Consider the following 25,578-nt stretch of genomic DNA (forward strand, 5'->3'; position numbering starts at 1 on the left):
GCACAAAAGTATGCATAAAGGTATGCGTAAAAGTATGCGTAAACGTGGGCGTAATCATATGCGTAAGTGTAAAGATCAAAAAATTATTTTTTACATACGAACCAATGGAAACACACACTCCAATAACACCCGCATTCGTAAATTTAATTAATCCATGTTTTACGTAGACACAGACAGTTCTTCCCCTAAACGCTGTAATTCACACATGCATATATTAATAATCAAAATGTATAGGTGAATACGTTGGTTCTTTTTTTTTTTTTTTTTTTTTTATATTACTTTTAAACGAAAAAATATATTTACCACTCTGGTGCACGGGCTAGTATACATCTACATGAGTTTATACGTGTATGCATAAATACGGATACGCGAATATGTACGCGCAAATGCATGCAAAATAAAAAAAAAGAAAAAACAAATTTAAATAAAACAAATTGCTGTGTTCATTTACAGTTCGTATCCTCTGTTCTACAGCCTTCCATAAATAAGTAGTATGTACGCGTAAATGTGCACCTTATGTTGCTGGTTAGGTCCTCCCCTCGTACATGTAAAATGTATGTGTATGTATATGCGCATGTCCATATGTATGAACGTGCACATACCCGAGCGCATCGATGTGTATAAGTGGGTCGAAAATAAGTTAATCCATTGTGCACAAGTTCCACTACGAGTATTCTTTTATAGGGTAAATGAGGAATATGCTCGTTATATTAATTATTTTTAATCACCCTTCTAATCAGTTCATTCTCGTTGTCTGATTTTCCCAGTCGTAGTAATCCTCAATACTACCAATGTAGGGCATGTTGGATAAAATATCGTTCGGTTTGTAAGCTAACACAAGCATGCCACATAACTGAACAAAAACATTTTTTAAATAGTCTGCTGATACTCCAAAACGACATGTATCCTTTAAAATGTTTGCATAACATTCAACATATCTAAGCATTTCAAAATATTCATACTGTTCTTCAAATAAAATTCTGTTATAATAATTTGATGCGTTTCCTTCAAATTGTATAGGTCCTGGATTACAAAAGCGATCTTCCATTTGCCATTTTTGCAAAGCTACTTTCAAGCTTCTATAAGCTTTCCCGTTTAGATCTACAGGAGCACTAGGTATAACTGGTAAATCTCCCTTTGATGCATTTTTCAAATATTTACTTCCTTGCCCTCTTGGTAATATTTTCATTAATGAAATAAATGGAATTGCAAATAATTTCCAATCTTTTACATTACCACATAAACCTCTTATCGAAACGATATATCCTGTTAACCCACTTTCTATAACTATAGAAGCTGCATGACCATAGCAATATGCCAATTTACAATCAAACTCAGATGGTAAAGAAGAACGACCTTGATAACCAAAAAAATGAGTAAGACCCATAAAAACACCATGATATTTACCTTTTTGTTTCCTTTGATGTAATTCTTCCTTAACCATTTGTAGTAATAATTGTTCTGTTTCTAATTTTTCAAAACGCATAGATCTTAAATCAACATGTAATAATTCTTTTATAATAAATTGTGGGAATGTTTTTATTAAAGCTAAACTCCATGGTGTTAATTTTGATACCCACACAGATGGTTTTCCATCTTGTTCATTTGACAAATTTACCAACTCATTTCTTGCTTGTACTAATTGTCTTTTTTCAGAAGCTTCATTTAATATATCACTAATTTCGGATAATAAAATTTTCATATGCGGTAAATGCATAAGTAGAGCATCCGGAATTAACACAGTACCATAATTTTTTCCTATTTCTGCTCTTGCACAAACTACATCTGCAATGTCTTGAACTACTCTCCACAATGTCTTATCAGCAGCTCCATATTCTTCAGATATTATAACAAAATTTGGATGAGTTTGTAAAGCACATTCTAATACTTCATGTGATGGTGATCTACCCATTAAACGAATAAAATGCCAATATTTCGGCATACTCACTGCATCTGTTAATACATTTCCTATTAGTGATGCGTACACCTTAGTACTACTATCAAAACCAACACATGTTTCTATTAATTCATGAATCAAATTATTAGAACCTGTTAATGGAATACCAACAACAGATGTCCTTATTTTCTTTTCTAAAAAATATTCTGATAATAAAGCTGCCTCTGTTATAGTCACATTAGAACCTGGCATAACTAATCCATTTAATTGTAATTTCGTTACTGTTTCACATACTTTATTTCTGTTTTCTTTATCGAATAAAGAATGTTCAGGAGAATTTCCTGTCAATTCTAACCCTCCTTGATTTAGATGTTTTGCTATATTATCATCATCTATTATTAAATATTTATTATTTAATAAACCATATAAACCGTAAAATGCAAAACATACACCTTTCAATAATTTCAAACGTTTGTAAAGACCACATAACACATTCATTGCACCAGGTGCTTGTCTAGATAAAAATACTATTCCTATCTTTATTTCAAATGATATTGGAGTTGCATACTTATCATGAAAAATTTCTTGTATTTGAAATTTATTTTCATATGACATATGAGGATAGTTGGATAAAATTTGTTTTTGTGTATATGGATCACTTGATATATATTGTTTACCTGCTCTAACTTTTGCCTTTAAATCTGAACACAATTCTGGTAATTCCAATTTGTTGTACAGTCTTGATGTTTGCAACTCGGACATGCAACCTAATGATTTGTAACTCGAAATGTACAATTCATACGATTCTCTCTTCATACTGCTCGAGCGAAATGCTCCTTCGTTAATACTACCACTTCGATTATTATTACCACTACTACCACTTCGATTATTATTACCACTACTACCACTTCTATTCATATCATTAATATTTCCCCCCATTTTGTGATATTCCTCCCCTTCTTCCTTCTTTTCCATATCACCCATGCTTACGTTACCATCATAGGCACCACTACTGATATCGTCACCTGAGCCACTACCTCTTCTATTTTCATTATTACTGTTATTGCTATCCTTCTTTTGAATACCTATCCCTACATCTGCACTAGAAACAACTGCACAGGTATTATCTGTACTCCCACCTATAGCAATATTTCCATCTCCATACAACAGATTGACACTATTATTATTGTTACCTTTATTGGTTAAATCAATAATTAACTGTAAATCGTCTGAATTCTGGCATAGCAATAAATCTTTGGTTGGTATCTTAACCGTATAACAACGTGAATTACTCAAATGTCCATTAAATTGAATAGGACCTGGTGATCTATATAAATCATAAAGAGACCATAAATTTCTAACCTCTTTTAACACATTAAATAATGGACTATTTAGATCCACTAAATATCTCTTAACTGCTGGGAATTCTTTCCCTGTGTTATCTTTATTCACATGCATAATTCTTAAAAAGGGAATAGCAGCAGGTATCCAATTGTCATAAGAATCTTCTAAATTTTGTATTATGGACATATATCCTGTTTTTTTATGATCAATTAATAATGATGCATTGTATCCTAAAGCATAACAATAATTACAATCAAAATTGGATGGTATAGCACATCTACCTTCATATCCTAAATAATGAGCCATAAATTGTATATTCATGTTTTTGTCATTCAGTTTAGCTAATTCTGATTCTACTAGTACAATTATCAATCTTTCAGTTGCAATTTTTCCTACTTGAATATAACCAGTGGATTCTCTATCCATCAATAATTGATCTCTAATAATTGTAGGTAAAAATTCCCACACTTCTTTCGAACTTTTTAACTTAGAAGCATCAAATGGACCTTCTTTTAATATAACATTTAGCTCTCCTATTAATACTTTCATTTCAGGTACAAATTCTATTAATCCTTCTGGTATTAAAATAACTCCATAATTTTTATTCAAAGATCTTCTTTTTATAATTATACTAACAATATTCTTTACAATATCTTTAAGTGATAATTTTTCATTTTCTACCTCTTCCCCTATTAAAACGATATTTGGTCTCGTCTGTAATGCACATTCTAAGACAACGTGTGATGCGGATCTACCCATTACTCTAATTACATGATATACATTATGTCCAGTTTTTACATCTGTACATAAATTTCCTATTACATCTGAATATGTCTTTGTTGCTGTATCAAAACCAAAACTAATTTCAATAGCTTCACTTTTCAAATCACCATCAATTGTTTTTGGTACTCCTATAATCGATATAGGTACTTTCCTTTCACTGAAATATTCTGCTATTAAAGCTGCATTACTGTTGGATCCATCTCCTCCAATTATGACTAAACCATTTAATTTTAATTTTAGAACAATATTTTCTATTGCTATCAAATCATCCTTATTCTTTACTTTTCCTCTACCTGACCAGAGCATATTAAAACCACCTAAATTCCTAAATCGATCCATCATAGGATCAGTTATAGTTACATAATTTTTACTATATAATCCATCAATACCTCCTAAAAAACCTATAACTTGAGATTGCTCATTATATCTTTTTGCATAATCATATATACCTGATATAACATTATGACCTCCTGGGGCTGGTCCACCAGATAAGATAATACCTATTTTCAAAACATTTCCTCCTTTGAATAATTCATAATTATTTGTTTCTTTCACATTTATCATTGGCATATTATGTAAATTTTTTAAAAATCTTTTAATATCTTCATAATCCTTTTTATTTATAAAATCATCTCCATGAATTTCTTCCAAAATTTGATACTCACATGACAACGCTTTAGGTAATTTGGGTTGGTATTTAATTCTTTCGTATTGTAATGGACTTAAATCATCATTCAATGATGCTGAATGTCCATGTTCTTTTAATTTTTTTATTTTCATATTCTCGTTATCTACTAAATAAAAAGAACTCTTCGTTTCCTTATCATCCAAAAATTTCTTCGACGTTAATTTTTGCATCAAACAGTTAATCATCTCATTATCCTGCTTGTCCAGTGGATCCTTCTCACTATTTCGTTGCGCTTCATTTTCTTCTAAATTATATTCACATTCATTATCTCGTAGTATTACGGACATTGTTTTTACTAAACAATCGGACGATGGATTTTTCGATTCGTCCGTATCCACCTTCATGTTTTGCATCTTTCGCGTGTGAATGTTTAGATTGAGGGGGTCCCGGCTTCTGCTCCTTTAACCGTGTGGTAGTATACGCGTGGGTATACGCGTGTGTACGTAAATGCGTTTGTATGTATACACGTAATTATGTACTTGTGTATGTGTATAAGTAGGTATAATATGTGTGTGAATGCTATAAAATTTTCAAGTGTGTACAAATATTGTGTATTACACGCTCCTTGTGGGCATATTGCATACATATATTATCTACACGTACGCATATATAACTGCTTACTATATCTATATATTTCTATATTTACGCATATTCTTAATCCTAATTAGTGAACAACTTACCTAGTTTTGCTTAATAATACTAATGTATTTAAAATTAAAAAGAAAAAAAATTGTATGTGTATAGAAAAATGAACTTCTATTTATTTATTTTTTTTTATTTTTTATTTTTAAAATATAGAAAAATAAAAAAAAATTATTACATTACATCTATTCTCAAACAATAACAATGTTCGGTGCTTCTTGAAAAAAAAAGGAAAATCATAAATTTGTAGGCTTGTAAGATCAAACGTTTGTTCATTTATTTACTTGCACATTTATACACTTATTCATCTACACGTTTATTTGCCAACAAGATAATATACATTTGTTCACTTGCCGTTTAATTAAATTTGACAATGGCATAAATACCTGAAAATTTTTTTTCAATAATCTTAAACAGTGCACGTTAGAGGAAATATAAATTGAAAACAGTACTTGTAAAAAAATAAATGTATACACGTTTACATATTTTTTTTAAAAAGTTCGTTCTGTATTTAAAAATGTGGAATATATTTTTTAATATGGTTAACTGCGCTTTAATAAAAATTGCGTTTAACATATGCGTGGTGTTTCAATTACACGAATAAATATATATATATATATATACGCATATACATATTTATGCATGTGCTATTTATTTATGTACTGTATACATGTGCATATATACATGTAGGTAAAAATATGCGTATGCGTAATTAATAGATATTATTTTAGCAAAGAATAGGAGCATGAATACATCAAATAATTTGCAATTAAGTATTTAATAGGAAAAAATATCTAAATGAATATTAAAAAAAAAAAAAAGAAATAGCATAAATGGTATATTACGTATATGACGTAGCACTAAACAGTGCATAGTAAAATATAAATAGAAATAAATACCAATATATGTGGGTATAATTAATAAAAAAAAAAACACTTGTATATATATACATCTATACATGATACATATACAATACATATATATTTAAAGTGTATATATATATATATATATACATATAAGTAGTGAAGGAAGGAAAGAGGGGATATAAAATTCTTATACATTAACATGAATCTAGAAAAAATAAAAATATTCGCATGACAACATGTGCTTAAATGCTAAATAAAGAAAACAAGAAGAAAGAATTATCTATAATAATTTAAGGGGTTTTCTTATGCTTTTTTATTAAAAAAAAAAAAAGGTAAAAAGATATTAAGAAAATACAAGTAATGGGCAAAAGTGTAAGCCATTAATTAATACGTATATTATGTACATGAAAGGTACAAAAATAATGAAGAATTACATTGTGTGATAGTTACTTGTGTATACTGTTTATTAATAAGCATGTTACTTATATATCAAAATAATCATATTTATTTTTTTGACAAGAAATGTATTTATTATTGTCAAGGGGATTATGCATATATATATATATATATATATATATTTATATTTATATTTATATTTATTATATTTATATTTATATTTTCATCTTTTTATTTTTGAGTATGGCATAATTTATTAGCGTATTAAACTTGATTATTCTCAACATGTCCAAAAAAATATTAAAAAAAATAAAATAAAAAAAAAAAACTGTTCATATAAAAAAAAAAAATAGTAAATAAAAATTTCTAAATTTAGCTTGCAAGGTCAGAAAAAAAAAAAAAATTCTATTTTTTATATATAGGCCTTTTTAAATAATGCAAGTTACTATAGGAAAACTTAAATGATAAAGCGGACTTTTTAAAAAATTTACCTTTATTTTTTCCTTTTTTATTTGTATAAATATGTATATATCGATATTTTTGTTCCTCAGAATGGTATGGGCTAGTCTTATTTTGTAGTTTTGCCTTTTTATTTTTCCTTTTTTGGCATATGTAAAAAGTATGTGTATGGAGAACTCAGAAAGATTTAGTAATTTTTACCTGATTCGTGTATATTTTTTTGAGGTGTACACAATATGTGTACGTATGTATACTTAAATATATATATATATATATATATATATATATATATATATATATATAAACATAATAACGCGTACAAGTCATGCATAAATTCATAATACATGCAGATTGGAAACGTAAAATAATCGAAAGTCAATCTGATTTAAGTCGATGATCTTGCGAAGATAATAAACTGGTTTTCGTAAGATAAAAATACGTAATAATATTTCCTTTTTTAAAGGTGAAGGGAATGTAAGGGTATTAGGAAGGAGGACAATACCTGTGGAGTGTATATTTAGTTTTTCCTTTTTTTCTTTTTTTCCCATTTTTTCTTGTTCACATTAAGGAAATAAAGATGTCATTAAGTTATTTAACACTTCGTTTTATGTAGTCAAATTTTATATAATTGTAGATACGTGCTTAAAAAAGTATAGTTGAAAAATAAAGACTTATGAATATTCTGCGGATTGTCGAAATATGTCAACAGGGTGTTATATAATATTTCGTTTGTGAGTAGATTATAAAGGCGCATTTAGATTTTTTTTTTTATTAAATAAATTAATCTTTAGGCACCTTGGGTGTTTAAGATGCATATGCAATATTAATAATAAAATAAAAAAGAAAAAAAATAGTCCTTTGTTTCATAATAAATATTTCTTTTGTAGTCATATTAAAACTTCGGGAAAAATAAATACATTGTAAAAATGCACTATATAACACGTTATATAATATAATAAACTGCTAGTTTTATGACCCGTAATTGATGCAGAATTATTGCTTTTTTTTAGATGAAAAAAAAAAAAAAATTACATAAAAAAAAAAAAAAAAATGAAAAAAAAAAAAGAAAAATGAATAAAAAAAAAAAAGAAAAATGAATAAAATTAAGGATACCCTTTTTTTTTCCCATAGTTTCATATAAAAGCGCATTGCACATTTAATGTTCTGTTTTGGAAGAGGCATATCCTTCTGCAAATTTTCTAATGAAAAAATTCAATAAGGAAATTAGACTAATTTACAGAACGTTGGACGATAAATTTTTTGTCATCAACAAGCCTGTAAACTGGACTTTAACAAGAAAAAAAAAAAGCAAAAAAGCGCAACTTCAGTCGGAAGTGCAGTCGGAAGTACAGTCGGAAGTACAGTCGGAAGTACAATCGGAAGTACAGTCGGAAGTACATTCGGAAGTATACCCAAAAGCTCAGTTCCAACAAATAAAACCCACAAAACGAGACCAATTTTTAGGCAAAAATGGTTACATTAACATACATGTGCTTAACGCATTAAAAAATTTAAGTAAAGCTGAAAAAAATGCATTTCTGTTTACGAACAATCCATTATATTTATACAATGACATAAAATTCAACTTGAATGAAAACTTTCGCAGCAAGGGAGAACCTTACAACACATTACTAGAAAAATATTACATTGACTCTGTGTTACAATATGGTATCAATTCTGATATATATTATTTCCCCTATAAGTTACCCATATATATGAGTGGATTAGTAATATGTTGTCGAGATTATTATATTTATAAAAAATTTATTGAAATGATTAATGAAAATAAATTAATACGGAAATATAGATGTTTAATAAATGATCCATTCGTTTTTGTTAAAAATAAACAAATATCTTTTTTTCCAGAAGTTATACACAATTGTGCAGGTAATAGAAGCCTACACAAGGGTGAATATGCTCAGAATACGGTTGATGATGTAAAAAGAAATAAAGAAGAAAACGTAAATCGAAAAAAGGAATTGTTATTAGACATCAGTTCGTTGGAAGCACAAAAAGAGGCAAGTGGAATTTTCCCTTTTTATAACTTTTTTGATGATAATACATATTCCACATGTTATTATGATCATTTAATTGATCATAAAATTGAGAAATTAAAAAATAAGATGAATCCTCAGATGATGCAACAAGGAAAGAAAGAAAAATACAACTCCGGTCAAATGTTCAGACGGAGTAAACAATTTAGTAACAACCACAGCAATAATAACGATTGCCATTATATATCGGCATTTTTAAAAAAAGGCCCCCCTATAAAAAGTCTTAACTGCTTTTTTACCTCCCTTCTCAAAAATGATAGTATCTCAAGTCCTGCTGGAGGAGTTAATAGCGATAATGGTAACTATGATAAAGATAGCTATGATAAAGATAGCTATGATAAAGATAGGAATGATAAAGATAGGTATGGTTATGGTGCATACGACAATAGTAACTACGATAACGGTAACTGTGTTAATAGGGGATATGATAAGATTAGGGGGATCTACTTAAGCAGCGTTCCAGGTGTACAGCTGCCCGAACGGGGAAAAATTCCTCATAATACGAAAGAGTGCAATGATAGTTGCCTCTCAGCTGATATAAGAAAAAATAAATCGAACATTCTGAACAACATTAACGATTTAAATTTTCCTAATTTATACATGTCAAAGGACGGAAGAATAAATTTTCCATTATCTCTTTTTTTTAATGAAGGCAATTTTTTTACCTTTGATAAAGAAATGACAGAAGATTCTATACCCATTTCATTAATTTATAAGATGGAAAATTATAAAACTTATATAGAAAAGAGGAAAGATTTATTATTAAAAAAGGGAGATGACTTAAGTTTATATCTTCAAAAATTTGCTGATATTTATTTGATTGATTTTGTTCTTTTAGATAACCCTAGGCCCGATTTGATTAGGCACCTATTTAGCGAATTAAAAACACCAATAATAAACGATAACATATTTGATAGGACGACCTTTAAGAGAGATATAATTAACGAGCATATCTTAAGAGTGGAACGAATGGCAAAAGGAAAGGACAACTGTTCTTCTCTGTATACATCCTTATCTCCTCTTACCACTTCCTTCAGCATTTTTGACGACAGATATGCCGAATGCACTAATGAAAAGAGCACAAATAAATGGGCAATAAATGGAGATAATAAATATAAGGAACATATCCTAAGTACATGTGAATCCCCCATGGATGCTTTCACTATACCGAATGAAGATTTGTCATACTTGGTAAACAGCACAGCGAACAGCACAGCAAACAGCACAGCAAAACCGAACAAAATTAATAGCTATTTTATACATGAAAAAAGCGACCAGGCGGGTGAGCAACAAAAATACGATACACACAATTACGAAACGCACAGTTATGACGAACGCAATTTCGAAAAGAAGAAAACTGGAAATAACTGTACGAACCTATGCTTAGAATTGTATCAGCTAGAATTTTTTGACCCAGTCAGTAACGATCCTGTAAAAATTGAAAATTCTTTGCCCAGCTCATGGCTGTAATTTTTTTCGCTCCCAAAGCGCTTTCCTCAAGATATATATATGCATATATCTATATATACATATATATATTTATCCGTTTATTTTATTTATCATATTGTTTTCATCCAGTGTACTTTTTTATTTTTCATTACTTTATCATCCTTTTTTTTTTTTTTTTTTTTTTTATTATTCCACGTTATTTCCTATTTTATTGCATTTTATTTTTGTATACATTTAAAAGAAGCTATCATTCACGTTTGTTTGTTTTACTCATTCTATGAAATGATAATTCCTTTTGTTCACGCACTATGCTATCACATTTAAAAAAATATATTGTTTCTATCAAATTTTCAAACTTACTAATTATATGTTATTTGTTCCGGTTAGTATATAATACCTGTATAAATATACCTTTTTTAAAATTTTAAAAAAGTGCATCTTTATTTTTTGTATACATAACTGTTAAAATAGTGTATCTTTTTTTGTTATTTTAACTGCTAAAATTGTGCATTTATTTTATATTATATTATTTTATTTTATATTATTTTATTTTATTTTTTTGTTTATTATATTTTCATTTTTATTTTATTTTTTTTTGTATCTTTTTAATATTGTCAACTTTTTGCTATTATTTTTATTATGATTATATTAATGAGCTAGATTAAAAAAAAAAAAAAAAAAAAAGAAAAGGTATAAACCACTATAAGTGTAGATAAGCTTTATAGTTGCATTCTACATTTCGTATAATTAAAAATACCTAGTACTATAAGTTAAAAAAAAAAAAGAAGCAAAGTCGTTATATATATATATATATGTATATGTACGGGCATGTATATGTTTGTATTAATGTGCATACAATATAGTGAATAGATCAGGTACGGATAACAGAGGAACCAAACACAGGAATTTGTCAACGTTATCCGGTTGAGAAGTTACTAGGATGATGAAAATAACAAGGGAAAGGAAAAAATATCGAATTAGTAATCCATACTGTGAGACGAAAAAACTAGCTGCTAAAGAAAAAACAAAAGAGCTAAAAAAGGAAAGAGGTGTAGATGAGGTAGGATTTGAGGATAGCTGCATTGAGAAAAACAGTGCTGCTGAAAAATTTATGCGAATTTATAATCAGCATTTAGAGCATAATGAAGACCTAGAGAAATATAAAAAAGAAAAGGAAAATATTCAGGAAAAGAAAAGAAAAACAGCTAACAGAAAGAAAATAAAAAAGCTGAATTTTAAATTGAAAAAGAATAATCTTTTAGAAAAATTAGTAAAAAATAAGGCGTTTATTAAAGCTAATGAAACAGTGTTAGCATCGGCCAAAAAAAGGAATAATAAGGATCTTTCTTTTATAAATACACCAAGTAATAGCAAGAAGTTTAAGGAACACTTTAACAATTTAGAAATTGAGGCTGATATGAAAAGTGTAGCAACAAATAATCCGAAAAAAAAAAAAAAATATATTAAACATAACATAGAAACAAAAGAAGATGTACTGAAGGAATATGACAAAATAATTTATTCAAGTAAATACTTGCAAAATCCCCTTGAATATGCTAAAAATATTGTAGAAGACAGAAAAGAGAAACAAAAAAAAAAAAAAAAAATTGCGCATTTTGAATAAGACAGCTTTTGTTTAGCCTGATAAATATTTATGTATAAAAATATTTCCTCCCCATTGTGCATACACACATTATAGCTGCGTAAGCTTTTCACGTGGGTTAAGAGCACGTACATTTAAGGAAATAAAAATATTTAGCAGCATGTACATGAAATAAAAATAATATATTTAGCAGCATGTGCACGAAATAAAAAAATAATTTTTTTTTGTAATGTAATACACGTTTCGCCATTTTCTGAGCTAACATCAGTTTACATAAGTAGAAAAAAAAAAAAAAAAAATTATATATATGCTTCTATGAACATATTTACATTTCTTATATATATATATATATTAATCAATTTTGTGCGTAAATTGTTGGAACCTTTTAAATTCCCTGCTCCCTAATTATGTGCGCCATTTTTTTACCGTACTTTAAGACTGAGTACAATTTTGGATATTCCTTCTATTTACTGCCATTTTTTCTTTTTTTATTACTTATCTTACATTTTATACTTTTATTTTTAATATATATTTTTTTAAATTAATTAAAGTTATACAACTTTTTATCACTATTTTTCTCAATTTTTAAACGAAAAAAAAACACGCATTGGTTATCCATATATATATATATACATATATGTATGTACGTATACATGTGTATGCCCGCGCATAGAAGAAAATGTGCACGAAAAAAATGATAACAGAAAAAGACTAAATGGAGCAAAATATATTTGCAGTGAGGATAAAGCACGTTATTGTTTTTCAGAAAAGATTTGCATGAAATATAAAAAAATTATATAGATTTGCTGATAATGTTAGGTGTTTAAAAATTGTACACCTGGGAATAATAAATCAAATGAATTAATACGCACACATGTACATATATATATATATATATGTATATGTGTGTGTATATGTATATATGTGTATATGTTCATATGGCTCAATTTTTTATGTGTTTCTTTGGACCCCCATCAACATTTTTATTTTTGAACTTATTTTGAATATAATTGTGCATAATATTTTGTAATTCTATATTTTCCTTTAGGCCTGGCTGTTCCTTTAATAATTTCTCGTCGATTTCTAATTCTTGCCTCCATTTCCTTGGTACTTCGACCCTTTTATATTTTTTAAGTATTTCTGGGGTTGCGTAGTTACCCTTTTCTCTTTTTAACACTTCTTCTCTTGCCTTTTCTAAAATTTTTTTCTCTTCAAGTAGTAGTTCCAAATATTCAGCTCTGTCTATATACTCCAAATCGAAAAAATTAATCGGCAAATTGTTGTCAACGGCTATTTGTGCCTTTTTCGCTAGCTCGTAGTCGAATTCAACCATAGCGTTTACATTCTCCTGGGTTAATATGGCTCTTGGTCTTGTTATTAGCTTCATTTCAAGCAGCTGTGATACCGCCATAACACCTTTAGAAAAAAGAAAAGACGGGGAAACGAAAAGTGAAAGGAAATATTATAGCGACAGGTTAATGTGAAAAATGAAAGGAAAGTTTATAGAGATAGAATAAGGGAAAAATGAAAAATTCATAGCACAGTAAAATAATGAAAAAGTGATAGCTACTGAACATATAACATTCGTTCATCAATTAAAATGTTCGTCTAACTTTGTCATTTTTTAACTGTTTTAAAATTTTATTTCTCATAAAAATGTACTGAATATAGCCCAAGAGTACATTTTTAAAGACCATGTTCATATATATGTATTTTTTTTCTTCCTTCTCCTCCTCTTCTTTTTACATTTTTATTTCCTTTGTTTTTTTTTCTTATTATGTATACCTGGGTGAGATATAAACGTTGTTTTATTTTGACGCACTCCAAAAGAAACTAAAACATCACAAACTTTGTTTGATAAATTTTTAACACTTTTAAATATCATTATTTCAAGTTGATATGAGAAAATATGAAAAATCAAAAATTACAGCAATTCGCTATTTGTCAGAAAAATGCGCCTATATACACACATATGCATATATACGTATATATATATATATATATGTGGGTACACTGACTAATGTATGAACAACATGGTTCATGTGCAGTTATGCAGGTAGCTTTCTCAATATTATCTACCAAATTTGTTGTAATTATGTACACTCTGACATTTTATATGAACTCGTATAACATTCGCTTATTATATATATTGTGTTTTAAAAAAAAATGAATATATAACAAAAGTATGGTAAATATACTGCTGCATAGAGAACGTGACGTAGCCTATTTTTATTATTTTCTTTTCTATCTTTTTTTTTTTACTTTCCTCTAATTCACAAATGAGGATACTAATAAAAAAAAAATATATCGAACAAATACTACATAAAGGATTGTTATATGTACATATATATGCGTATATATATTTATTTCCTTTATCATATTTTTATATTAAAAAAATATAGTGTCAACAAAAAGGTAAAAATTAAAAGGTGTAAATCTTAAAAATGAAATGATGAAAAAGAGAAAAAATACAATATGGTAAAAATTTTACAGAATTAGAAAAATATTTTATATATAAAAAAGTTTTAGGATGGAAATTTTTAAAAAATATATACTGTTAAAAAAAATTTCGACTAATTTTGTATTTATTCTTCTGCTCTTTTTATTCATTGAGAAAATGAATGCAAGCTTAAAAGTATGCTATTCCGCACTTTACCATTTGGTGAAACTTTTTTTGTTTTTGTAATGTGCATTTAAGAAGAGCAATTATTTTGTTTTGTTTTGTTTTGTTTTATTTTATTTTATTTTATTTTTTTTTTTTTTTTTTTTTTTTTCTTTACTGCGGATGTTTGAATATGCATTTTTCAACATCCCAACAAATTCCTTCGTGCGTTTGTAAGTTCAATAAGTGTGGTGCTGTAAATTAAGCAAAAAGAAAAGACGTAATTTTACAAATATATTTGCGTATATAAATGTGTATATGCGTATATGCGTATATATATTTTTTTTTTTGTTTTTTTATAATTAGTATAACCATGACGTTAAAGGCTAATTTTTTGTAGCACAAAATTTTGAGAAGGTTGCAATATTTGAGTTTTAAAAAAAAAAATAAAAAAATTTCATTTTATACTAGTCTTATTTTTGTTATATTTGGAACTTCTATTTTTTCTTTTGTTAATATTTAAAATGCACTGTCTAGGGCAAAACTTTTCATGCATTATTTATGTAGTACTTCATGGGTAATTTATGACTATGTTAACACCTTTTGGCAATAAAATTTTTTTGTTCATTAAGTGTGTATTGCTAAATTAGAAGGTTCATCTGTTAATTTTGTACACTTTTTGTTTGTTCTGTTTTGTTTTACTTTGTTTTGCTTAATTTTGCTTTGATTTTTTTTGATTTTTTTTGATTTTTTCACGTTTTTATTTTATTATTTTTCCATTTTTTCCCTTTTTTGCTTAAGGTGCTCGGCTTCCACCTTACATCAACTAAAATGATTGAAGTAGTAGGAGGTATTGCATTCATAAGAGACATAGAAAAGAAGTCTTTGGAATGTAGGGAAGGAAACGAAATTGTAGTACTTAAATTATGTGATTTATGCAATACAATTTATCCGATATATAAGAAAATATTTGGAGATGGCTTTATAGCTGACATGTTAATAAAAGACTTGAAAAATTCGTCTTTAAAAGTTCAAAAAGCCATTGAAAATTTTCCAAATGAAACAAAATACGTTTCAATGATGTATTCTTATAATTTAAAAAAGTATCAAAGTATACATAAATTAAAACGTGATTTAAATAATGGAATAATAAACTTTTTATGGATGAAAAGAACTATAGAGTTCATTGTAATTTTCTTGGAAAAATGTTATATTACAAATTACTCTTCCAAATTAAGTGCATGTGCAATGGACGCATATGATGAAGTATTAAAAAGTTATCATGGTTATATGACACGCAATATTGTTAAGTTAGCACTCAAGCTATCACCATCCAGAGAAGTTTTAACTGAAAGGCTCCAGTTAGGATCAAATGAACAAACAAAACTTGTTCTACAGAAATGTCTTTCAATAGCAAAACCTTTGATTGATGATATTTCTAAAATAATTGAAAGGAATAACTGTAACTTTGCAGAAAAAATTTGAAAAAAAAAAGAAAAAGCCAAAGTGGCTAATTCGGAATGCGCACAATTTTTTTTTTCTTGCCTGCTCAGAATTTTTAATTAAACAGAAAAATATTTTGTGCATAAGGAGTTTAATGCTTTTTCTCATATGTGCCAAATGGAATATGTACAAATATATAAACATATATATATATATAAATATATATATATATATATATATATATATATATATATATATATATATATACACAAACCCATTATATACATGCATGCACACATACGTTTGACTATATCCGTGCAGATATGCACTTGTATGTATGTACGCTTATGTGTTTGTGCGTATTTAAGCATACTCGCTTATTTGTTTTGAAAAACAAAATAAAAAATATAAATAACTTTTTGTCAGTTAACGATATTTTCCCTTTTTTTAAATTAAAATAAGGTGTAAACAATAGGTACTATGCACATGTGTAATGTTGCTACGAAAACACGAAATAAGAAAAAAGTTTCTTAAAATATCGCTATCTTTTTATAAACAACAAGTTACACTATACATTCTTGAAAATAAAGGATGTTACATATATATATGACCTTCTTCCAACGTTTTTCCCTCTTATTATGTTCTCTATAAATAAAGAATAAAACTTTTCAAAAGAGGGATGGTTGCTTAACAATCGAAACCTTCAACTATATATAAAACGATTAATATAAGTGCTCAACAGAGTACAATAAAAATATTAATTTATATATATACATAATAAAACACACACAAATGTACAATTATGCGTGTTTATTTATATACATTATATATATATATAGATAGATAGATATAGATATATGAATATAATACAGCTTAACCATTTTTTTAAAACAAAACTGAAAAGAATGAGACAGAGAACATACGTAAAAAAAAAAAAAAAAAAAATCCTACAAAAAAACGTTTTGTAAGAACTGTATTTTTATTAAACTAAAAATAAAAGTTAATATATCTTATAAAAGAAAATTCATATATAATCAAAACTTATTCTGAAGTAGTCACAATTAGTATTATTTACTGTTGAATGAAAAAAAAAAAAAAAAAAAAAAAAGCGTGAACAAATTTTAACATTTAAAAAAAAAAAAAAAATTTACCGTAAAACGTTATAATATATGTTTTTCCTTTAAAAAAAAAAAATGGCTATTTACTTTAAAATTAATTAAAAACAAGTATAAGGATTATTATAGTAAAAAGCGACATTATACATTATATAATTATAAATATATATATACATGTATGTACCATGGCATAAGATAAACGAACAAAAAGAGAATTATAATATTATTAATATTTATAGAGCTCTATAATATGAGCAACTACAAATTGTGAAAAAATTTATCGCCACAATAATAGTAATATAATAACAAACGTGAGAAAGTAGTAAATATATATGTATATATATATAATAATGAAGAGCAAAAATTAGCAAAGATAGAAACAAATGCAGCCAGCGGTAATATATATATTTATTCAATTTTGGTAAATAATATGAGATATAAATCGATATTAACTTTTTTTTGAAAGTTTACGAGTTTCTCTTTAGAAAAAGATGACTCGTTAAATTATTTTAAACCATATATATATATATATATATATATATATATATATATTATTTATTTATATAAAAAAAAAAAAAAAAAAAATGATGCCTATAAGTGAAAACAATAATGATGATGACGACTGGGAATTACATCCATTATTTTTATCAAAAATTCCAAACAAAAAGGATATTGATAAAAACCATGCTCTTTCTGCTTTAATAACTTTAATTAATGAAGAAGAAGAAAAAGAAGTATTTAATTATGAACCAAGAAGAAAAAATCTAAAAAAAAAAATAACAGAAAAAGGGGAAATTATTTATAAAAAAGATAGAAGAAATTTTTATGAGCCTTATCAAAATATAAAAAATATAAATAATTTTGAAAAACAAAAATTCACGAATAATGTAGACCTTAATAAACAGGACGAATCTTCAAACAATGCAGAAGAAATTGAAACTATCTCAAATGTAAATGTAAGTAGCAACAACAAAAGCACAGAAGAAACATCCATAGGAGAAGTATTAGTTTGCTTGTCTATGATAAATTTAAAGTAGTATGTCCATCTACTCGTAATTTATTATTATTTATTTATTCATCTATTTATTTACTGTTTTATTATAAATTATTTTATTTTGAACTATTTTGTTATAAATTATCTTATTATTAATTATTTTACTATAAATTATTTTACTATAAATTATATTATTATAAATTATTTTACTATAAATTATTTTACTATAAATTATTTTACTATAAATTATTTTACTATAAATTATTTTACTATAAATTATTTTACTATAAATTATTTACTATATTTTATTATTTATTGTTTTATTATAAATTATTTTATTATTTATTGTTTTATTATAATTTCCTTTTTTTTTTTTTTTCTTATACATATTACTCCTCTTTTGAAATCAATTTTTAGTATTTTTTTACACCACAAATTGTTATATAATAATTTATGAACATTCAGAAAAAAAAATGAAAAAAAACATAAGAGACGTTATTTGAAGTTTAAAAAACTGGAATTATTTTTAAAATAAAATTTTAACATATTAATTATTACACTTATCAGGGAAGAATAAAAAAGAAAAGAGAAAGAAAAAGAAAAAAAAGGATATTTTTTAAAATTTTAATTTTTCGTATTTCATATACACATATAATATATATATATATTTATTTATTGCGCTGTGGTATCTTCGTTTTAGAAAGAACAATCATGAATTTTTGATGAATTGCAAATGAAAAAATATAAATAGGAATATATGCAAAATTCTAATATGAAAAAGGGAGGAAGTGGAAAAGAGGATAAGTGAAAAAGAGAAAAGAGAAAAGAGAAAAAGAGAAAAGTTGGAAAATGCGTAAAACTTACATATAACATTGCATTAGCATTACATGGATGCCCATACAAAAAAGTGTATGTTTGTATGTATGTGTGTATGTATGTGTGTATGTATGTATGTATGTATGTATATGGGTATTTATGTACGTGTGTACGTCGGTACGTACGTTTTATACACGCTTACTATGCTTACTTTAAAAAATAAAGACAAATATTTAACAATAAAATGTCGTTGATATAATCGACCAAACACTAATTAAATAATGGAATAAAAAAGATTTTGTACTGGCATATAAAACAACTGAATATTAAAAAATATCAAAAAAATAAAAGCGGAGAATGAGAGAAAAAATATATATATATATATATATATATATATTCAAACGATTAAACAATTAAACAATCAAACGATCAAACGATCAAACAATTAAACAATCAAACGATCAAACGATCAAACAATTAAACAATCAAACAGTCAAATAAACACATACTTCATATGTTCTTTAATTTTTCACGCTAATAAAAATTGTTTGTTCCGACAAAATAAAACCTAAATTATTACGTAAGCGGTTCCTCTAATTCCAGAAATTCTTCATTTTCTTTTTTGTCAGAAAAGTCCTAAAAAATACATTGACAGAAATGAAAAAAAATATATGTAATGATATAAAATGCAATATGACATGCTATAAAAGGATAAAATAAGAATTGTAAAAGGGAGGATTAAGCATTTATAGACATATCTTTTTACATCCTACGTTTTTTTTCTTTTTTTTTTTTCTTTTTTTTTTTTTTTTTTTTTTTTTTTTTTTTTTTTTTTTTTTTTTTTTTTTTCTTTTTTTTTTTTTCTTTTTTTTTCTCTCCTTGTTACCAAAAAATTTGCATACAAAAGCAAAAGGAAACCTATAAAACTCGAGTATAAAATCATGGTAAAACCAGCCCTGCGTAAAGAAAAAATCGAAAAATATAGCTCTTACCTTTAAAGATGAAAATGCGTATACGTACATACATACATATATATATGCATATACTTATCACTGCACGTATAGAGACGCAGCTATACACTCGTTCTACTGTGCTAAAATGTTTACTTATTTTATGTATAAATTCAGGTATATGCAAGTAGAAAGGTATGAAGACTTTTTTTTTCCCTTTTTTACTGTGTATTTGTGTGCGTACTTTAAAGCTAGCCTGTTATCGTTTGTGTATTTGTGCATTATGTCCATAATAATTCCAGATAATAAGGGGGCTGAAAACCAACCAAAGACGTTATATATTACTTGCGAAACGGCAGATGATAAACTCTTCTGATGATTGTTAACACATGATAAGAGCATGCCTTCAAAGACCAAGAAAAGGGAAAGTGGAAAAAAAAAATTAAAAGTACAGCATCAAAATAGATGGTGATAAAATACAAGGTGGTAAAATATGTATGGGGACGAAGTGCATAGGGACAGGTACGTCCACCGGAAATAATGCGCATCATTTTTTATGCTCGCTATGCATGTTGCACGCAGCGCACATATATATATATATATATATATGGCTCTTTTCATGTACGGCACACTATAATTGTCCCTACCGACGGCAACAGGTACCAAGGCGGAACCGCTAAAAAGGCAGAGCCACAAGCAAATAGAGAAGAAAATAAAATTGGACAAATGAGCCGATAGTATACCGAAAATACAAGCAGAAATAGCAAAAGCAGTAGCTACTTTAATTGTTTTAAAATAATTTGTATTTTTATATCCTCCAAATAAATCACATATGAATCCACCAAACCAAACTCCGGATGTAGGAGATGTTAAAAAGCATAAAGTAGATACTGTAACAATTTTCATTTTCTCTGTTAATAATACTACTGACATATATTCAGTTATCCAGAATTGTATACCAGTCACAACGAAATATAAATTACTCATACCTAAGGTTATGATTATATATAATCTATTATTTAATAATTTTTTTACTTCTTTAAAAGTTTTCTTTAAAACATTTGTTTTCTTTTCCATAATATACGTAGCTGATCTATTAAAATTTTTACGCACTGCATTATTTTTTTTTTCATATGATAATCCGTTTTGCCTCACATCCTTTTGTTCTTCACTTATGCTTTTGATATTCTTTTTCGTGCACCACTTTGTTTCATAGGCTTCCCCCTCCCGTGCTTTTGAAGCATCCATATTACATTTGTCATAGCGCTGAGTGTAGCCATCAACGTACTCTTCAGTGAGTGCACCTGCGTAACCGCTTGTGCATCTGCCAACGTACTCCCCTATATCTTCTTCGCATGCTTCCCCGCTTGAGCTTCCTGAATCCGTCTTACTTGCACTTATGTTAATAATATCAGACGGAATAAAAATTATAATAAAGAATAAGGGTAGGAGTAAAAATGACTGGATCAAAAAAGGTGATCTCCAATTAGTAAAAAAAGATACACTAGAAAATACTGAATCGTTTTTATTATAACAATTATAATTATTTGATAAAATTCCTCCTAAAAAATATCCAAATACAGTGCCTCCAATAGATGCCAACTGAATATAGGACATCCACTGTGTAGCCTTTTTATCTGGTGAGAACTCGTCGACCCAAACTGGTATATATACAACAGGTATAGCTTGACATAGTCCATTTACAAATCTTGAAATATACATAAATAGAACACAATTAGCATGACTAAATATATATAAAGATATAGATAATAAGATTATACTAATAGTAACTAACAATTTTGCTGACAATAACTCAAATAAAACACTAGCTATTATTGTTCCTATTATTAAACCGAAATATACTAAACTTCCAAGTAATGACTGTTCAATATAACTTAAAGGAAAATCTTTTTGTATTTCCTCTAAAGTAACTGGTATCGCACCATGGTCATAGTTACATAATACAGATATACAGATCATTAATGTTAGAGTTACTATTAATATATTTTCACTAGATGTTTTTTTATTTATTCCTTCTATTATTTTATTTGAAAAAAGATAAACATGCTCATTTTTTTTCATATTTTCCGAATCTATCTTATGATGTAACAAAGTATAATCATACTCATTTCTTTTCCATGAATAATTTAAACAACTGTTATCTTTAATTTTTCTTTCATTCTGTTGTGTTAATATAGATGATACCATTGATGTCAACAGACCACTGTAATTAATGCTCCCCCTTTTTTCAAAATAATTTATTTGGCTTTTCATCTCAATTTGTTTTTTTCCCCCTCCCTCTTCTTCTGCGTACACTGTCTTGGTTCCGTTCACACTGCTACAGTATTTATCGCGATTAGCATTACTATTGCATTTGCAATGGTGAATACAATGCCTGTTACAGTTTCCATGTTTGTTGTAATTTCCATGCTGATTCCAGTTATCATTCCGATTGCAGTTGTTACTACAATTATTATTATTACTGTAGCTATTATTTTTACTGCTGCTCACAGTAGGAGAATTTTCGTACTCGTTGTTTAATTTGAAAAAGTTGTTCAACTCATCTAGGCGTCTTATGTTAGTCTCTTTATCCTCGTCCTCATAACACTCATTAGCACCTTTTCTACCGTTCTCTTTCTCGTAATAAGTCTCACTACCATTTCCATGAGTGTTGCAGCTGTTATTGCAATTGTTATGACTGTTATCACATCGGCTGTTAAAACCGCTAATCAAATCGCTGTTATAACCACTGTTACTAGACTTCATCATCATTATATTTAGAGCACTACTTTTACTTGTCCCCTTTTTCCCTTCTGCATGCACAAAAAAAAGGTCATCTCTTGGTACACTCTTCATTACGCAGTTTTTCTGGTAATTTTTCTGCAAAAATTGCTCTCCACTTTTGTTATAGTACCGTATCTTGCATTTTCCTATCCTTGAATCTGATGAACTATAATTGCCATGTAACCGCTGATTCGTATGCATGTTGGTACCTCCTGTGATTAATGTATATGCTCCCTTCCTTTCAAGTGCCATTCGTTTATTATCTGTCTGCTTTATATCAATAGTATAATTATCTTTTTGCATATTAGTAGATCCATTTATCTCATGCATCGAACTGCATGTCTTGCTAAACGGATCACCTTCGCTAAGTTTTGAAAAGACGTTCCCCCTAGGAATACAACTATTTCCACAGTTTTCCATATTGCGCATGTTGCTGATGTTTTCTATATTATCACTGCTATTCATGATGCCCCTAATCGGGCTAATAGGGCTAACCTCGGCTTTCCGGACCTCCCCCCTTGAGATGCTTTCCCATTGAGAAGAATTTACATCTTTACCGCTAACATCATCATTCACAATATTTGTGCTGCTTCTATTATTTTTATCATTTACATTCCTTCCCTTGATACAATAGTCTGAGAGACTGATTTGTGTCCCCTTCAAATATTTATCAGTGCTTCCATAAGGAGAATTAGAATTGGAATTAGAAATAAAATTATAATTACTGTTATCAAAATTTATAGCCATTTCCTTTGTAATATTCTTATTTTGTTTAGTAGATATAACATTATTAAGGTAGCTTTTCTTACTTATATTATTCGTTTTTTCATGTATGATTGAAATTGTTTTTATATTACTCTTTTTAGGAGATAACATGTAATTCCTTAAGGATGTAGGAACAGGTTGTCTATCAACGTAACTACCATGTTTCATGTTGTCACACTCACTTTTACTATTTTTTGAAGAAGGAGTACTCTTAATTTCACAGTTTTTAAGGGATAAATAATTATTACCACTATGACCGCTATCGTTGTAAGCGCTATCATGACTGCTGTTGTTCAGGTTGTCATTATTACAACTACTATGTATAAACTTACCATTCATAGGCTTACCATTCATAGGCTTACCATTCATAGGCTTACCATGCATAATTTTACCATAGATAAGATTTCCATGCGTATAGTGACTGGGTTTATAATTCTTGATATCATGACTAATGTTGTTGAAGAGACCGTCAACCCCCTCTTCCCTGCGCTGCTTCATGTTATGGTTATAATTGTAAATGTTATTATTATGATTTTCACTTCCTACCATCCCGAAGCTAATTAAATCATTTGAAATATTGTCAGGATAGATATAATTTGCTATGGAGTTATTTTCACTAATATTCATAGAACTCATTAGTAAACGTCCTTCATCCGGTGCATAGTTATTGTTGGTCCTTGCACTGTTAGCATTCAAATTGTTATCCGCACTCAAGATATATTTATCAAAAATGGGTCTGTTTCTATTGGGATTTCCACTCCTGCTGTTACACCGTGAATGCTGCAAACGTGTATCATTCGTTGGACTTTTATCGTTAGTAAAATTTTCATATCCTTCCCATTTTGCAAATGGCATATTACCAGCAAGATTCGAATGCTCGTTTACCTTTTTTCCATTGCCTTTATTTGTATCACTCCTTACTGTTTCAACAGAAAAATGTATGTCTTCATCTATATCACAGTTTGAGTTTCCTATAAAAACCATTCTTTTGTCTTTATTAATTTTCTTTCCTATTCCTTTATTGTTCCCATGGTTTATGTTCACCTCCATTTCGTTATTTCTTATATTCGAATTACTGTATTCAACACTACATTTTTGCTCATCTGTTTTTTTCGACTTTGCTTCATCCATTTATAAGAGATCGCTCTGTATGAAAAGCACGTATGGATTTGGTTACGTCAGATGGGGCCTTTTTTTCACGTTACCTCTTTTTTATATTTTTCTTTAAAGTGGAAAAAAGAAAAGAATTATGATATGGTGGATGGAAGTTTAGGATGGTGGATGGAAGTTTAGGATGGTGGATGGAAGTTTAGGATGGTGGATGGAAGTTTAGGATGGTGGATGGAAGTTTAGGATGGTGGATGGAAGTTTAGGATGGTGGATGGAAGTTTAGGATGGTGGATGGAAGTTTAGGATGGTGGATGGAAGTTTAGGATGGTGGATGGAAGTTTAGGATGGTGGATGGAAGTTTAGGATGGTGGATGGAAGTTTAGGATGGTGGATGGAAAATTAGGATGGTGGATGGAAGTTTAGGATGGTGGAAGGAAGTTTAGGATGGTGGAAAAAAACGATGTAAGATGCAATAAAAATACAACGACAAGCAAATAAAACTCAGCTACAAAAAAAAAAAAAAAAAAAAAAAGCTTCCGTAAAAAAAAACTCACTTTCACTAATTTTCACAAAATTAATTATATTTCTTTTCATGTTTTAAAAAATTGCTATTTTTGAAATATGAGTATTTGCATAGTACCTACTTAGGTGTACATATCAGTCTTAAACATAGTAATGTTATCGGCAAAATTGAAAAAGTATAAAATGAATGGAATATAATTGGTGGAATAAAATCGGCGGCATAAAATCAGCGGCATAAAATCAGCGGCATAAAATCAGCGGCATAAAAATGGCGTTATCAAATCGGTGGAATAAAG

At 28.0% G+C, this 25,578-nt stretch overlaps 7 protein-coding genes across 7 annotated transcripts; 4 read left to right on the forward strand and 3 right to left on the reverse strand.

The window, feature by feature from the left end:
• Window positions 1–736: 736 nt before the first annotated feature.
• On the reverse strand, window positions 737–5,056 carry PFK9 (6-phosphofructokinase, putative; the record flags this gene model as incomplete). Its single annotated transcript, XM_029004007.1, has 1 exon — window positions 737–5,056. The coding sequence occupies one exon, from the start codon at window positions 5,054–5,056 to the stop codon at window positions 737–739; it is 4,320 nt and encodes a 1,439-aa protein (XP_028860740.1).
• A 3,221-nt stretch (window positions 5,057–8,277) lies between these two features.
• On the forward strand, window positions 8,278–10,599 carry PmUG01_07027000 (conserved Plasmodium protein, unknown function; the record flags this gene model as incomplete). Its single annotated transcript, XM_029004008.1, has 1 exon — window positions 8,278–10,599. One exon carries the CDS (start codon window positions 8,278–8,280, stop codon window positions 10,597–10,599), a length of 2,322 nt encoding a protein of 773 aa, XP_028860741.1.
• A 919-nt stretch (window positions 10,600–11,518) lies between these two features.
• On the forward strand, window positions 11,519–12,202 carry PmUG01_07027100 (conserved Plasmodium protein, unknown function; the record flags this gene model as incomplete). Its single annotated transcript, XM_029004009.1, has 1 exon — window positions 11,519–12,202. The coding sequence occupies one exon, from the start codon at window positions 11,519–11,521 to the stop codon at window positions 12,200–12,202; it is 684 nt and encodes a 227-aa protein (XP_028860742.1).
• Window positions 12,203–13,124: 922 nt separating this feature from the next.
• PmUG01_07027200 (conserved Plasmodium protein, unknown function) lies at window positions 13,125–14,066 on the reverse strand (the record flags this gene model as incomplete). Its single annotated transcript, XM_029004011.1, has 2 exons — window positions 13,125–13,597; window positions 13,967–14,066. The coding sequence occupies 2 exons, from the start codon at window positions 14,064–14,066 to the stop codon at window positions 13,125–13,127; spliced, it is 573 nt and encodes a 190-aa protein (XP_028860743.1).
• Window positions 14,067–15,614: 1,548 nt separating this feature from the next.
• GLTP (glycolipid transfer protein, putative) lies at window positions 15,615–16,268 on the forward strand (the record flags this gene model as incomplete). The annotated part of the gene is made up of 1 exon (XM_029004012.1): window positions 15,615–16,268. One exon carries the CDS (start codon window positions 15,615–15,617, stop codon window positions 16,266–16,268), a length of 654 nt encoding a protein of 217 aa, XP_028860744.1.
• Window positions 16,269–17,925: 1,657 nt separating this feature from the next.
• On the forward strand, window positions 17,926–18,378 carry PmUG01_07027400 (conserved Plasmodium protein, unknown function; the record flags this gene model as incomplete). Its single annotated transcript, XM_029004013.1, has 1 exon — window positions 17,926–18,378. One exon carries the CDS (start codon window positions 17,926–17,928, stop codon window positions 18,376–18,378), a length of 453 nt encoding a protein of 150 aa, XP_028860745.1.
• Window positions 18,379–19,727: 1,349 nt separating this feature from the next.
• On the reverse strand, window positions 19,728–24,781 carry MFS2 (major facilitator superfamily domain-containing protein, putative; the record flags this gene model as incomplete). The annotated part of the gene is made up of 4 exons (XM_029004014.1): window positions 19,728–19,787; window positions 20,038–20,107; window positions 20,346–20,505; window positions 20,749–24,781. 4 exons carry the CDS (start codon window positions 24,779–24,781, stop codon window positions 19,728–19,730), a joined length of 4,323 nt encoding a protein of 1,440 aa, XP_028860746.1.
• Window positions 24,782–25,578: the final 797 nt, after the last annotated feature.

The sequence above is a fragment of the Plasmodium malariae genome (genome assembly GCF_900090045.1).
Source record: "Plasmodium malariae genome assembly, chromosome: 7".
Taxonomy (NCBI): Eukaryota; Apicomplexa; class Aconoidasida; order Haemosporida; family Plasmodiidae; genus Plasmodium; species Plasmodium malariae.